Raw genomic sequence first — 13,632 nt, forward strand, 5'->3', positions numbered from 1 at the left:
GGACGGAGGCGGCGAGGCACGCTGCTGGCTAAGGATTTTTTTTTTATATTACTTTGACGGAGAGAGCGAGGGCGAAAGCGGTGAAGGAAGAGAGGCTCAATTAATCGGGAGAGGCGAAACCGATGCCTACACACGCACAGAGTCCACGTGGCTGCGGGCGATTGGTAAACATGAACTAAACAGTACGCGAATCGCTCTCAGCGCGCGGATTCTAGGAGGTTTATGGAGTTGTATATATAAGCGGTGAGCTCGCGGGGAGCCCGACCCAGTCGAGCCAGAACGGCATGGAGCTTCTGGGCTTAAATGGGCTGTGGACCGAAATTAGACAGTCGGCCACAGCCCATTTAAGCCCAGAAGCTCCATGCCGTTCTGGCTCGACTGGGTCGGGCTCCCCGCGAGCTCACCGCTTATATATACAACTCCATAAACCTCCTAGAATCCGCGCGCTGAGAGTCCTCCATTCATTTCATTCGCTGTTTCTCGATGCGTTCGTTTACGGTGTATGCTATTCAAGATTAATGCAATGTTCAGGATCCACATTGAGTATGATTTGAAGCCAGCGATCATTCACATGTTGATGTAACCTTACGAGCCTGAAGACCCGTAGATCAAATAAACCTGAGCACTGGTTATTGCGGATTGCCCCCAAAATTCAGATTTTGAAGGGGCACAGCACAACCAGCACGCCAAGACAACATAAACAGAACAATCAGTCATCAAATGGCTTTCTATTGCCGTCATACAAGAATTCTCAATCAGACTAAAGTAGCAGCACGTCATTGGCACTGTACAAATAATCTGCCCCAGATACCTAATAGTAACATAATAAAATCACTAGACAACAATGTGCACAATATAATACATGTGAACACTCAGAAGCCCGCATTTGGTAGGCTTCCGTTACCAGTGGCTGCGAGATGTCTGATATACAGCACAATAAATGGGCGGTGTACTCTTGCGATATCATCCTGTATTCCCGGGTTAGAAGCACTATGGTTATGAACTGCTTGTAATCTTCTGATCATGAAAAGAAAAGAAAAGGATTATCAGCATTGATAGTTCGCTGCAGCATGATATATAGCCTGTAAAATGTACCACTCACCCCTAGAAATAGAAAGAGTCCGTGAACACAAATATCTCTATTCAGCGCAATAAAAGCAATTTAAATTTCTCCATTTATTACTTGTATTTGATTTGTTCCCATGATGAGAACATTTTGCAATACAAAGTTTCTCAGAATACAGATTCATTCATTGTTTCAGCTTATCTGAGTCTCACTTATAAGCTGAGAAGGATTATATAAATTTATCACAAGTAATTTGCATCACAAGTACCATCAAACCCCCTTTTCGGTGGAAATGTGAAAATCCACTAGAAAAACAAACTTAGAAGTTTTCAAACAATTTTAAACGATACACATCCATAGCGAATCTGTAGATGTACTTCAACACAAAAGTTGAGCTGCAAACTCAATCTAGAAAAAAGTCATACAAAAATGATAAATTTCAGGTGCATATGCACTACAAGACAAAATTCTTGGGAATTTGTCTTCTAGTGCAGGTGCACCTGAAATTTTTTATTTTTGTATAAACTTCTACAAAACAAGTTTACATCTCACCTTTTGTGTCGAAGTATGTCTATAGATTCACTATGGATATGCATCGTTTCAACATGTACGCACACAAGCGCAAAAAAAATAAAAGGGGGAGGAACCAGAAGTTAACACAGTTTCAATATTGTGTTAGCTGAGAACAAACCCCTTTATTTCTATAAGATACTGCAGATCCTATTGATGATTATTTTTCAGTAACCATCCAGTATCCAGTAAGAAAAAATGGATACTGTGATTGTCTAGCTAATAAGATATATTAGTGCAGGTGCAAGTGGAAATGTTTCAACTGTGCACTATCAAATTTTATCGAGAATTGACAATTAAGATGCTAAATAAGACAAACCAATAAAGCAATGCTTCCTTACAAAACTGAAACAAGGAAATCAACTGAACAACCAAAGTGAAGAGCTTACCATTCTATTTAACCCAATCTCGGGTACATACAAGAGCCTCGATTGTTTTGATACTTAATGTGCTCCATTGCTTATGTATTACATTTACCTCACCGCTTAACGCGGCCTCAAAATTAACAGCAGAAGCTGGCACTGCCAGGACATCACATGCCATAACTGAAAGGGTTGGATACTTTGTAGAATTACTCATCCACCAGTTCAGAATATCAAAATCATCCTTTCTTGGGACAAGACCATCTTCAAGGTAGTTGTCAAGTTCAGTCAATTGTTGATTCCTTGTCTGTGCATTAAGATGCTCATCCCAATCTTCCAATGAATCACTGTCAAATCCATCCAACTCAACATCACGAGCTTCACGAGCTGATGTATCGGCACCCAAGTTATCTGAAAGACCACAATATTCATGGAACAGCTCCCTTATTGTATCACGAATGGCAGATACATACTTTTCTGCATCGGTACCGAAAGCTCGCTTCAACCGGAACTGGATAAAAGTCATTTTGAATCTGGGGTCAAGAACAACAGGTATCGACAGCCACACGTATGAATTTTGCCAATACTCATTGAATGCTTCCTGCATCTCCCAAACCATGTTAGCAAGTTCAGTGTGATCAGTTGATGCTTCTTCTTGCAAAGCTGTTCTAACTTTCCACAGTTCATTGAAGTACATATTTGCTGTGGGGCAAACAGGACCACAAATCACTTCAACAGCACGATAAAAAGCCCTGAGTATCCTGCAAACACACTCAACAGTTTTGTTATCTTCTGCAGATAACAATTCTTCAGAGGGAAATGACTTCTTGAAATGCAGAAGAACTTCAAGCCTAAAGTAAATTCTGTGCCACCATTTAGCATCTTCCTGTGGGCACTTCAATCCCATATGTGCAACAACTTCTAGAAGTTGCTGTCGAGTCAGAGATGAGGACATATGTGCCTGAATAAATTTCTCTAGTATGTTACCAACATGATAAAGCACTGGTTGCCCTTTTGAGACAATGCTGTTAAGCACATCATTCACACAAGCGATATTGCATAGCTCACCTCTAATAGGAAGGCATTTCCTTTGGATGAGCAAGTCCATCAGCTTTGCGGTTCCCTCATCATTTCTAATTTCACTGCCAGACGTCAAGCTGAAATGCTTCTGATCAAGATTCCAATCTCTTATAGCTTCCTGTATGACATTAAATGGTCCAATATCAGAATCTAGCACACAGGCCTCCTTAAACTGTATCATCCTTTCCAAACTAGTAGGTGAGGACCAAAACACACCAAATTTGATGGTTTTCCTTTGAAGTTTCCAGTCAGAATCAATAAAATGCACTGCCAAACAGAGATACTTCACTGAGGCCTCAGCTCCATGAGGAGCCCAAACACTTGCTGACAAGGAAACCCGATGGGACAAGAGTGCAATTCTTTCCTTAAGGTCAGCCTTTTCTTTCTGAAACAAAAGAGTTGAATACTCTTCTATATCAATGCTTGAAGCCATGCTAAATGTGGGGTTTAGGCTCTTTGCAAACCTTCTCATTCCTTCATGCTCGACAATCGACAAGGGATAGCCATGTGAAATAATCATTCTAGTTAACTCTTGATAAGATGCTTCTTGGTCAGGTTTCCTGGTTATATCAGTAGCAGTCTGAGCTGATGAGGTATTTTGCTCTGAGGGACTCATATCATCCATTGCTGGTAAAGCTAGAACATGACGTTCGCCTGAGATGCCTTTGAGGAACTTACTAGCATATTCTGCAATCTGAACTTTGCCATTTGTCAATGCAGGTGATAGCTCGTCTTGAAGGCTAGATTTAGATCTTGGTATACTGGACTGGAACAACACACCTTTCTGATGATTTAGGCTATTTCCACTCCGTGCTGGACAAGTCTGAGTATGCCGGTTCAAATGGCTTCTACCTTTATCTGCACTGAGTCGCTTGTGGCAATGGACACAGTCAGCACCGTGGACTCTCCCTTGAACATAGAATGGTATAAAATCCTTCCAGACCTTTGACCTGAATTTGCTATTCTCACTATGAGTCAACAACTTTATCTCATCAAGTGAATCTGGAAGAATTTGGTCCACCGGCTCTACTTCATTCACCACTACATGTATAATGTACAAAGTTTGAATAGTTCAGTCATAATATGCACAAAAAATGAAAGACAAAATTTTCCATGAAGAAAGCAGGATTTTAGCTTCATACAACATACAGACTAACAAACCACGAAATTTATGAAATAAAGAAAAATGAGAGGCCAATGCACTGTACATAGTCTATTGTATGCTCCTCTGTGTTAACAATGCATCTTTTAAGTGTTCTAAAAATGCTTCTTTTTAACTCGGCCACTGAGACAGATTAAACAAGCACTAACCACTTAATATCCTTCACAACATTAAAGTAGGAGCGCAGAACTAAAAGTAAAAAAATGTAAGAAAATATTTTATCTTTAAAATGGTAATCATCATGAAATGACAGTCCCATTGTAAAGGCATAAAAGCTTCCATACTAATTAAGGAACTAGAAACTTCTACAAAAAATTATAGCATCTGATGATCAATGTAGTGAAGCTTACAAAATACATAATACCACATAATATCATTATGCAGTCTACAGTTGTATTAGCTGCTTGAAATGAAAATTGGCATCTCTCTTAAGAACTAGTCAGTAGCTAAAGCATACCATATGGCAAGTCTGCGTCCTGTTGAAATGGGCTTGGACAAGACCCATCTTTTGCTCGGCAAATTTTCTGGTGTCGCCACAAATGACTTGTCCCATTGGATTGACCATCAGCACCTCTGCAACTCATGCGAATATGGCAGTAGCGACATTCCGCGCTCTGAATTGCTCCATCTACAATGATGGGCTTGTACTCGTCCCAAACCTTGGACCTCTTCTTTCTGAGTCTGGAGGGGCCATCAGAAGCTGCTCCTACTTTCATGTCATCACTGTCATGCTCGTCCAACTGATCCATATCTGCAGATAACCCAATATTATTAACTTTCTCAAACAACAACAACAACAACAACAACAACAAAGCCTTTAAGTCCCAAACAAGTTGGGGTAGGCTAGAGTTGAAACCCAACAGAAGCAATCAAGGTTCAGGCACGTGAATAGCTGTCTTCCAAGCACTCCTATCTAAGGCTAAGTCTTTGGGTATATTCCATCCTTTCAAGTCTCCTTTTATTGCCTCTACCCAAGTCAACTTCGGTCTTCCTCTGCCTCTCTTCACGTTACTTTCTCAAACAACATTTAATCTAAATTAAACAGAATGACAAACACCATAATAAAAATGCTTAATCGCCATGAGGAAATGTCAAGAGGTTCCACTGAAAGCTGAACTCCACAGAAAACCTCTCAGCATAAAATGCCAGAAGCATTCTGCACAAACAAACAATAAGTGCAGAAGCTAACTACTACAAGGACATCAAGGTGCCAAACGCAAAGCAGATAGCCATTAACTCCCACCCATCCTTACTACTCCCTCCGTTCCAAATTATAAGTCGCTTTGACTTTTTTAGTACATCAATTTTGCTACGCATCTAGATAAATAATATGTCTAGATACATAGCAAAATGGATGAACCAAAAAAGTCAAAGTAACTTATAATTTGGAACGGAGGGGGTATTTATTAACAAGGACATACTTGCAATCACCACCACTTCATGCACACAGACAGCTACAACTATAAAGCTAACACATAGTATTCTCTAAGCAACTTCAAGTCTCCAAGCGCCCAATTAATGACAGAGGACAGAATAAATTCAAGGTAGGGCGAAGTCAATAGCATAGACCACAAAGTAAGGTTTAACATCGAAGTATAGAACACACATAGGGCCTGTTTGGATTGTCAGAATTCATCTGAATTTGAGTCAGTTTGCACACCAGTCTGTTTGGCTCCACACAGGAATTATAAAGTAACATTCCAGAGCTTTGAATCCTAGAAGATGAGGGCCAACAACCAATTCACGGGCTTATATATGGAAATTGATTCTCCATCCCTTCCCCACGCCCCTGACTCGCCCCATGCCCTCATCCTGATTCCCGAGCTCTGCTCTCAGGGCCATGGCAGGTAGGGTTTCCTAGTGCCAGCCCTTCAATAGGGCCCTTCCTCCATCCATCACCAGATCTGAGCGAGACGTCCGCGTCCTCCTACCATCCTAGAAGCGAGTTCTGCACACGGGCCACCTGCACGACATGCACCACCACCTCCATCTCCCTAGTGCAATCCCTCACCCTGCCGCCGATGTGGCAATCCTAGAACCACTTGTGCTCCGTCTCGACCAGGAGCTGCCCCGCGCTGAGGGAGGATGCTGCCGTGCAGGGGCAGGCCAGCGGTGCCCTGTGGCAGATGCAGCGGCAGTGGCGCCCGCCCCACTCCGGCGCGGTGGCAGCAGCCCATGCCCAGCTGGCGACATGGAGGCTGCCCATGGAGAGGTCGGTGGAGTCCCCAAGATTTGTTGGCCCTACCAGATTAACCCTCACCTCGCCGCCCCTCCCTCCTCTTCGTCCAATGGTTTGGGTCGACTAATACACCAGCATCTGTTCTCCAGTTACTCACCCAGCATCGGAGAAATGCAAAAGGCCTTGCAATGTTATTCATTCTAGAGACTGCAGCTCATAAAGTCTCCCCTCTTTCAGTTATCGCTCCCCCAAGACTTACCATTTTACTTCCCCTGAGATATGCAAAATTTCATTCGTTCTTGAAAATACTTCTCCTGTTTCGGTTAATTCCATGTCTGCACTCTTTCACCTGACAGCTGAGTATTGCTTCACCAGTAGTTGGTTAAATCATTCTAGAGAATCCATCACTTGGTTAGTGCTGTTACTTAAAATCAGTAGTGGGAAACTATGGTTGTACCAGGATGCTACGCTCGGTTCCCACTTCCTGGTGCTTTTGATACCCACCGCCAATTAACAAAACTCTAAGAATCAGCCAAACAAAAATTGGAATTTAATTCTAAGAAAAAGTTTCCATGTCCAACCAAACAAAAAAAAAATGAATTGAATCAAATTCTAGGTAACCCATTTCTCGTGGAATCTAATTGCTATAATCATCTTTGTTAAAAGAATTGCTATAACCATTCATGGAATGAGATTCAATTACAGGGATCCAAACAGCCCCATATAGAAATGATCCCTCGGTCAAGCATCAGACATCTTGTTGTGCAATTGAACATTGATAATATTTATTTCCGAAAAGGCCCATTCAACTGTTATGTAGCACCAATACAGATATGCATATCTCCACCTGCCATTTGGAAAATATATATATATATATGTGGACACAATTTAATTTTGTTTAAAAACATAACAAGGCATGCCATCTAGGTTTTGTAGCAATCAGCGACACCACTAACAGAGCAGGAGCACATAGTTCACAGGATGAGAAGAAAAGGAAGAAAAGGGGAAGAACAAGATGAACTCACCTCGGCTCCCAACGGATTGCTGCCTTCTCAGTCAGTGATCCCACTGCCGTCGGATCTGCAAAGCAGCAGCGCCAATCCACCACTGAGCACCAAGGGATCTGTGAAGAAAGGAACGCAAGCGCGCCACCACACCAGACAAGGGAAGTCACAGAACCTGGTGTTGAATCAGGGCAGATTTGAGGATCGAAGCGCACATTCCAACAGTGCTGCGAGCCGCAAAGGTGGGATCTAAGTAGGGTTAGGTTGGAGCTGGATGGATCTGTGGGTTGGTGAGTGTTGGGGGGTGCGCATGCTGGAGCCCGCCCAGTTCATCGTCTGGGCTCAAGTGAGCTCTGCAGGGGCTTTTGACCTCAGGACATAGAGAACATCGTCCATGCAAACACGCGTTATGGCCCAAATTGTTAAGCCATTTGGCCGTTTAGGATATTTGAAGTTTGCAGCGCTTATTTTCAGGAAAATGGTGGCAGCGGCACTTTCAAAGTTTTCTTTTTGGCAAAAAAGAAGAGATGTGCTTGCCAAAAGATAAAACAAACTACACCGACACTCTTTGTTTGAAAAAGGGGCTAAACTCATGAGAAATCAGATCGATATACGTATTTTCAAATGAAAGACCCCGCCAGCAATGGGCTGATATTCAACTCCATGTAACTCATACTCACACTCACGCTGTTCATAGCAATGCAGCAGAACCTGGTCAAGAAAAGAAAAAACAGAAATGCAGATCCCACACTACCAGCGCTGAAACTGAAAGAAAACTATAGTTTAACTTCCTGGAGTCTGTGCTTCAGAGTTCAGAGTGAACTACCTTCCACTAAACTTGGCTAAACTTATGTAAAAAAAATGGATCATATGTACTCTATAGACCGGTAGACACCCATAACCGATACGTACATACACAATTGTAAAAGAGACTAAGCGAGACTACCAGTAATGGGGCCAACCTTCATAATAATGGAGAAAGAATAGGACTACATACAATTATAATCATAAAACAGATCGAGCAAAATGAAAAATCGATGCCCCAAAAATCATCACTTAATTACGGAACAAAATACAAGGTATACGGCGCCAAGAGGAATATGGGGGTGGCACCCGCGCAACCCCAGCACGGGTCCCCGCCGCTAGCGACTCCCGGCGGCCAGGGTGGCGGCGGCAAAATACGAGGTGGGCGCGCGCAGTACTTCGGCAGGGAAGGGGATGATGCGGGGGATAGATGGGGGCAGGGGAGCTAGAGGAGGCGCACCTGGATCGACGAACGTCGTTGGAGGAGGTCGCGCGGGAACGGCGGCGGCCGGCCGGCGGCGTTGCCTTTCCCTTTCTGCGGGAGCCGGGAGCGGACAGCAGCGACCCGACGTGCCCAGGGTAACCCAGTCCGACCCGCCCCAACCCGCATTTGCAGTGAACCCAACCCGCCCCGACCCGCCCCCATTTCCACCCAGTGACCCAGCCCATACAACTCATTTCGGCCCAGCCCATGCATTGTGACGCTATTCAGTGTTCACTGCGTCGCAGCAGCAGCACCTGCCGGACGAACCCAACCCAAAGCATCGTAGGGTTGAAAGCGGTTACATTTCAATACGAAAACGAAATCGAATTCGGGAAGGTCGGAAACGAACACGAAAACGAACTAACGGGATATCGAAAACGAACTAATTCGGTCGGGAACATGTCGAACACGGTCGGAATACGAAAAGCAAAACGGAAACACCGGCCCGTAGAACCTAGTTGAGCATGACAACATGCCAACAGTCCGATACCGACAGTCCGACACAACCACACATGGTCATGCACAATTCACTTGTACACATACATTGATACACAAATCACCAATTCACCATGACAATTGATAAATAGGCAACATGTCTAAATATTTAGAGACATTTGGGCTAGCCAACAGGTTATATTTCAGCAGCACTTCCCGAGTTGCTCGAGTTGCTGGCTGGGCCGTTGGCTGCTCGAGTCGCTGGCTGTGGCTGGGCCGCTGGCTGCTCGAGTCGCTGGCTGGGCCGTTGGCTGCTCGAGTTGCTGGCTGGGCCGCTCCGCTGGCTGCTCGAGTCGCTAGCTGGGCCGCTGGCTGCTCGAGTTGTTGGCTGGGACGCTCCGCTGGCTGCTCGAGTTGCTGGCTGGGCCGCTGGCTGGGCTGGGTAAGAAGTAAATTCGGAATGTCCGCTTTGCGTATACGGGATATCCCGAAATAAAAACGGGATATGCGAAAACGATCGGGATAGGGCCCAAACCGATTTCATCCCGATTTCGAATTTCGTGTCCCGTTTTCCATACCGATTCCGTTTTTGTCCGAAAATACGAATACGATTGGGTTAAATGTAGAAATCGGGGCGGAACGGAACGGGATATATCCCGACCGTTTTCAACCATAAAGCATTGTGATAGCAGAAGACGGGAAAACCCTTATCCAAGCTGCGTGGCTAATCTGCGCTTTTAGACTTTTCATTCAAACTTAGAAACTAAAACATCTTAGGGCTGTTTGGATTCCGGCCACAGCTCGCCTAGCCACAGTTTATGGCACGCCACAATTCGTAAGGCTCCTGTTTGGTTTACACGTAGACCAGGGCAGCCACAACGCCACAACGCTCATTGGCCGCCGCACTTTGTGGCGAACGATTTCTACGCCGCCGCCACAACTCGCCGCAACTTAGTGGTGGCGCAGCCTGGCCCATAACCAAACATCCCCTTATTAGCTAAAAGAAGGCAACCCGTTAGTAGCGGCGAGCGAGCGGAGCAAGCTTCTTAATCAAAAGAAATCTGAAGGTTCATTGGATTAGTTGTGGACTGGATGCAAGCAGCAAGCATGGACTGGATGTAAGCAGCAAGCAGCAAGTTGTACAGAGTCTGTTTTGGGGCACAAATGTGTGTAGGCCTGCTCCAGTCCCACAGGAGATTCAGACAACTGAGTGAAAATCAACTGACAGGTACGAACTGAAATTACCCCTGCGGAGAACAAACCAAGAGCCGCGTTTTGGTCATATAACAACTGATCATTCAGGCTTCAGGCGATAGCTAATGTACTACTAGAACAAACATGATTCATCAAAATTAGATGTTCTGATCCTGGAAGGTACATCGACAGTAGCATCTTACGGGATGCACAAGAGATGCAACGAAGCAAAAACAGGTTCCAGGGACCGGAGTAACTATTATTGATTTTTCGGAATATCTGAAAAATGGAGATGTAGCAAAGAACTATCTCATGTACTCGTGCAACGGTTATATTATGTACAAATGTGCATGTCCCTTCTGCGAAGCCGATCGAAGAACTCAACAAGCTGACCTCAATTGATGTGGATAACGGCACCTGATCAAGAATAAACAAACAAGAATCAGCCAGGTGGGGCTGAGCCTGAGCGGCTGACTACTGCGTGTAACAAAAACATCAAACGAGAAGCTGGCAAACAGTGTTCTAAGGAATCGTAACAATGCATGCCATTATAACATTTAATTATTCAATTCTGACAAAACATTGGCAGGAAGGACGAACAAGGTGGATATTTTTTAGAAAACTAGGAACATCTCGCAAACCCATTTGTTAGAAAATTTGATTTGCCCAACAGAACATCCTAAACATAAAAATCCCAACATCATTAGCGTGATGACACCTCCAAGCAAAAATAATAATGATACTTCCAAGCAATTTAAGGAGTAAGGACCTTGATTTATGCTTTTTTTACGGAACAGATCATTCATATATGTTATTTGCGTACAGTGTTATCATGCTGAAATTTCTGAAAAGGCAATTGCTACATCCAGTAAATGACATGGTCCTGATTTATGAAATTAAACCGTACGAGTTCTGATTTAGAATAAAAATGGCCATGGCTAGAAAAAGCAAAAGTCTAGGGTATCCTATCCCTTGACATGGATAAGTCCCTCACCTCTCGTTTGACCAAATTCCCACTGATGAAGTCAGAAACTCTTATTTGACAAACTAGCTAGTTGTTAGTCCCAAATCAAAATTCATAGTAGTGTTCTCAAATGCAATTCTAGACAAACAAGTAAATACAGTATCCAAGTTTCTTTTCGGAACATACAAACTCGGAGTGCATGGTATTGTCAACCAGCAGTATAACCAGCTACAAGTACAGCTGTGTGGTAGGTTCGTCAATCAAGCATACAAACAACACTAATATAGTACCAGGACATCACAACACTGCCCCCCCCCCCCCCCCCCCCCCCCCCCACCCCAGCATGACGATGTAGCTCCAGGCAGAGCCAGAGCACTAGAGCAGTATCCATCATCCATCACATGTACGTGCTACTCCTTTCGACACCCAACAATCACTAGAAATATCAGATATACGGCAGTGAACAACATGTGGTGGATAAATGATTTTACCTACTCAGTTCGTATGTATGAACACAGCCCGAATCGCCGGCTAAGCTGATGGAGCGGAGATGTTGTAGCGACTGCGCAAGCCATCAATAGTCCTCTCCACGGACTTTGCCATCTCAGGGACGGTCACCTTGCACACTGGTCGCCACCACCAAAGTTAGAACAAAACATGTTGAAGAGAAACACATGGAACTGAACTGAAATTCAGAGAAATATGTTGTTTCCGTCTGCAAAGTACCACGAGATGTGGATGCCTGCACCTCAGCCACGAACTTCTTGTACGAGGTCTGCGATTCACGGAAAGCACCAGAAATTCAGAGTTCAGATAAACAAGCGAGTAATCAATACGATGACGAACAGCAATAGCAAACCCACGCAAGGAACGAGATCGGGGGTACCTTCACCAACTCCGCATGCTCGGCGATCTTGTCGGCCATCTTCTTCTGCTCCTTGTCCACTTCCTCCGCCAGCTGCAGGCAGCCGTGGGACTGCATCTGAGCGCAGGGCACGCGGGGATCGGAGAAGATGGCATCAGTCATCACTATCACACATGATGAACTCGACGAAGCAACCAAACGAGAGAGAGAGCAAGGTGCAGGGAACGGAGACCAGACACCTTGACGCGCTTGGAGATGCGGGAGTGGGAGGCCTCGAGGTCGCGGACGTAGTCGCCGTGGAGCGCGTCGAGGCGGCGCTTCAGGGAGTCGAGGTGGGACGCGGCGAGGCTCCTCAGGTCTCCGATGGTGGACGTGGCAGCGGGGGAGGCGAGGGGCGTAGAATTCCTGGTCCCAGGTTTCGCCGGCGGGGACGAGGGCGAGAGGCGGAAGCTGAGGTCGGCGGCGGCGGCGGCAGGGGACGGCGTGCGGCACGCGGAAGGCGAGGAGACGCCGGAGGAGAGCAGGGAGACGGGGCTGGGCGTCGCCACCTTAGGCTTGGCCCTGGACCTGGGCTTGGCCTTCGGCTTCGGCTTGGGGGAGGCTGCGGTGTGGGTAGCTCTCGGCCTCGCCATGGCCGACCCTGGCTCTCCTGTTATCCTGTCTCTTCGTGGGCGGAAACGTGAAGAAGAAATTTGAAATTTGAACGGTGAACGGTGAGGGAAATGAGCACGCTTTCGGTCTCCCATGTGCTATCGGTCTCTTACGAACGCAACCAACTGGCTACGAGGCCAGATGACGGACCAGGATCGCTACTGCTGTGCAGTAGCAGTATCTCAACCGTCCAAGCAACCAGCAATGGCTAGGATCAGAGCCCTTTCTCTCCCATTTTTTTCTCCCCATGTGCTATCGGTCTCTGTTTTTGGAGAGTTGGCGCAGTTTTCAGTTAAGTTGTTCAGCCACAAAATGTTTTTCAAAAATCCAAAATAATTCATAGTTCAAAAGTAACATTTTTCTATGAAATAATTTTTCTCAACACATATGCTTAAGTGAAAATAAAATCGTTTTTCCTGCATTTCATTTTACTTATAGTCGTTTTCTGGTGGAACAATTTTCGAAAAATCTTTCTACCAGTAGGTGACTTTGTCTTACTAGCAAATATACCCGTATGTTGCAATGGGACACACAATTTGTTTCCGTGCTCATGCCAATTGCTACAGCGGAAGACATGAAATTAATCACATTTAAATTGTTTTATTCCACTTTTAGATACTGCACAAAATATCCAATTGATGTAAAAAAAACTTAGGCAAAGTTAAAGGAGGAAGCAGGAGGCAAACTTAGGCAATGCCACCAACACGGCGGCGCCAGCTTCTCCGATGAACGCAGTAGCAGGGCCCAAGAGGAAGCAGCGCAGACTGCTCCATCTCAGTGGCGGCGCTACGTGTGGGATAGGAGCAGTGGTG

At 45.1% G+C, this 13,632-nt stretch overlaps 2 protein-coding genes across 9 annotated transcripts; both read right to left on the reverse strand.

The window, feature by feature from the left end:
* Positions 1-679: 679 nt before the first annotated feature.
* Positions 680-8,818, reverse strand: LOC136533513 (zinc finger BED domain-containing protein RICESLEEPER 1-like). 5 transcript variants are annotated; one of them, XM_066526061.1, is made up of 5 exons: positions 8,688-8,818; positions 7,445-7,499; positions 4,698-4,991; positions 2,026-4,119; positions 680-1,017 (listed from the first exon to the last, which is right to left on the reverse strand). In XM_066526061.1, the coding sequence occupies exons 3-4, from the start codon at positions 4,987-4,989 to the stop codon at positions 2,030-2,032; spliced, it is 2,382 nt and encodes a 793-aa protein (XP_066382158.1). In that variant the 5' UTR covers positions 4,990-4,991; positions 7,445-7,499; positions 8,688-8,818; the 3' UTR covers positions 680-1,017; positions 2,026-2,029. The 5 variants fall into 5 exon arrangements, with proteins under 5 accessions (XP_066382158.1, XP_066382157.1, XP_066382161.1 ...); XM_066526060.1 differs by having other exon boundaries at positions 7,445-7,542; positions 8,688-8,815; XM_066526064.1 differs by lacking the exon at positions 7,445-7,499 and having other exon boundaries at positions 8,688-8,815.
* A 1,068-nt stretch (positions 8,819-9,886) lies between these two features.
* LOC136533515 (uncharacterized) lies at positions 9,887-13,175 on the reverse strand. Of its 4 annotated transcripts, none has more exons than XM_066526067.1 (5): positions 12,409-13,175; positions 12,191-12,280; positions 12,031-12,079; positions 11,796-11,930; positions 9,887-10,757 (listed from the first exon to the last, which is right to left on the reverse strand). In XM_066526067.1, the coding sequence occupies exons 1-4, from the start codon at positions 12,913-12,915 to the stop codon at positions 11,836-11,838; spliced, it is 741 nt and encodes a 246-aa protein (XP_066382164.1). In that variant the 5' UTR covers positions 12,916-13,175; the 3' UTR covers positions 9,887-10,757; positions 11,796-11,835. The 4 variants fall into 4 exon arrangements, 3 of the variants coding, with proteins under 3 accessions (XP_066382164.1, XP_066382163.1, XP_066382162.1); XM_066526066.1 differs by having other exon boundaries at positions 11,800-11,930; positions 12,191-12,286; XM_066526065.1 differs by having other exon boundaries at positions 12,191-12,286.
* Positions 13,176-13,632: the final 457 nt, after the last annotated feature.

Source organism: Miscanthus floridulus, unplaced genomic scaffold, assembly GCF_019320115.1.
Source record: "Miscanthus floridulus cultivar M001 unplaced genomic scaffold, ASM1932011v1 fs_907_1_2, whole genome shotgun sequence".
NCBI classification, from domain to species: Eukaryota; Viridiplantae; Streptophyta; class Magnoliopsida; order Poales; family Poaceae; genus Miscanthus; species Miscanthus floridulus.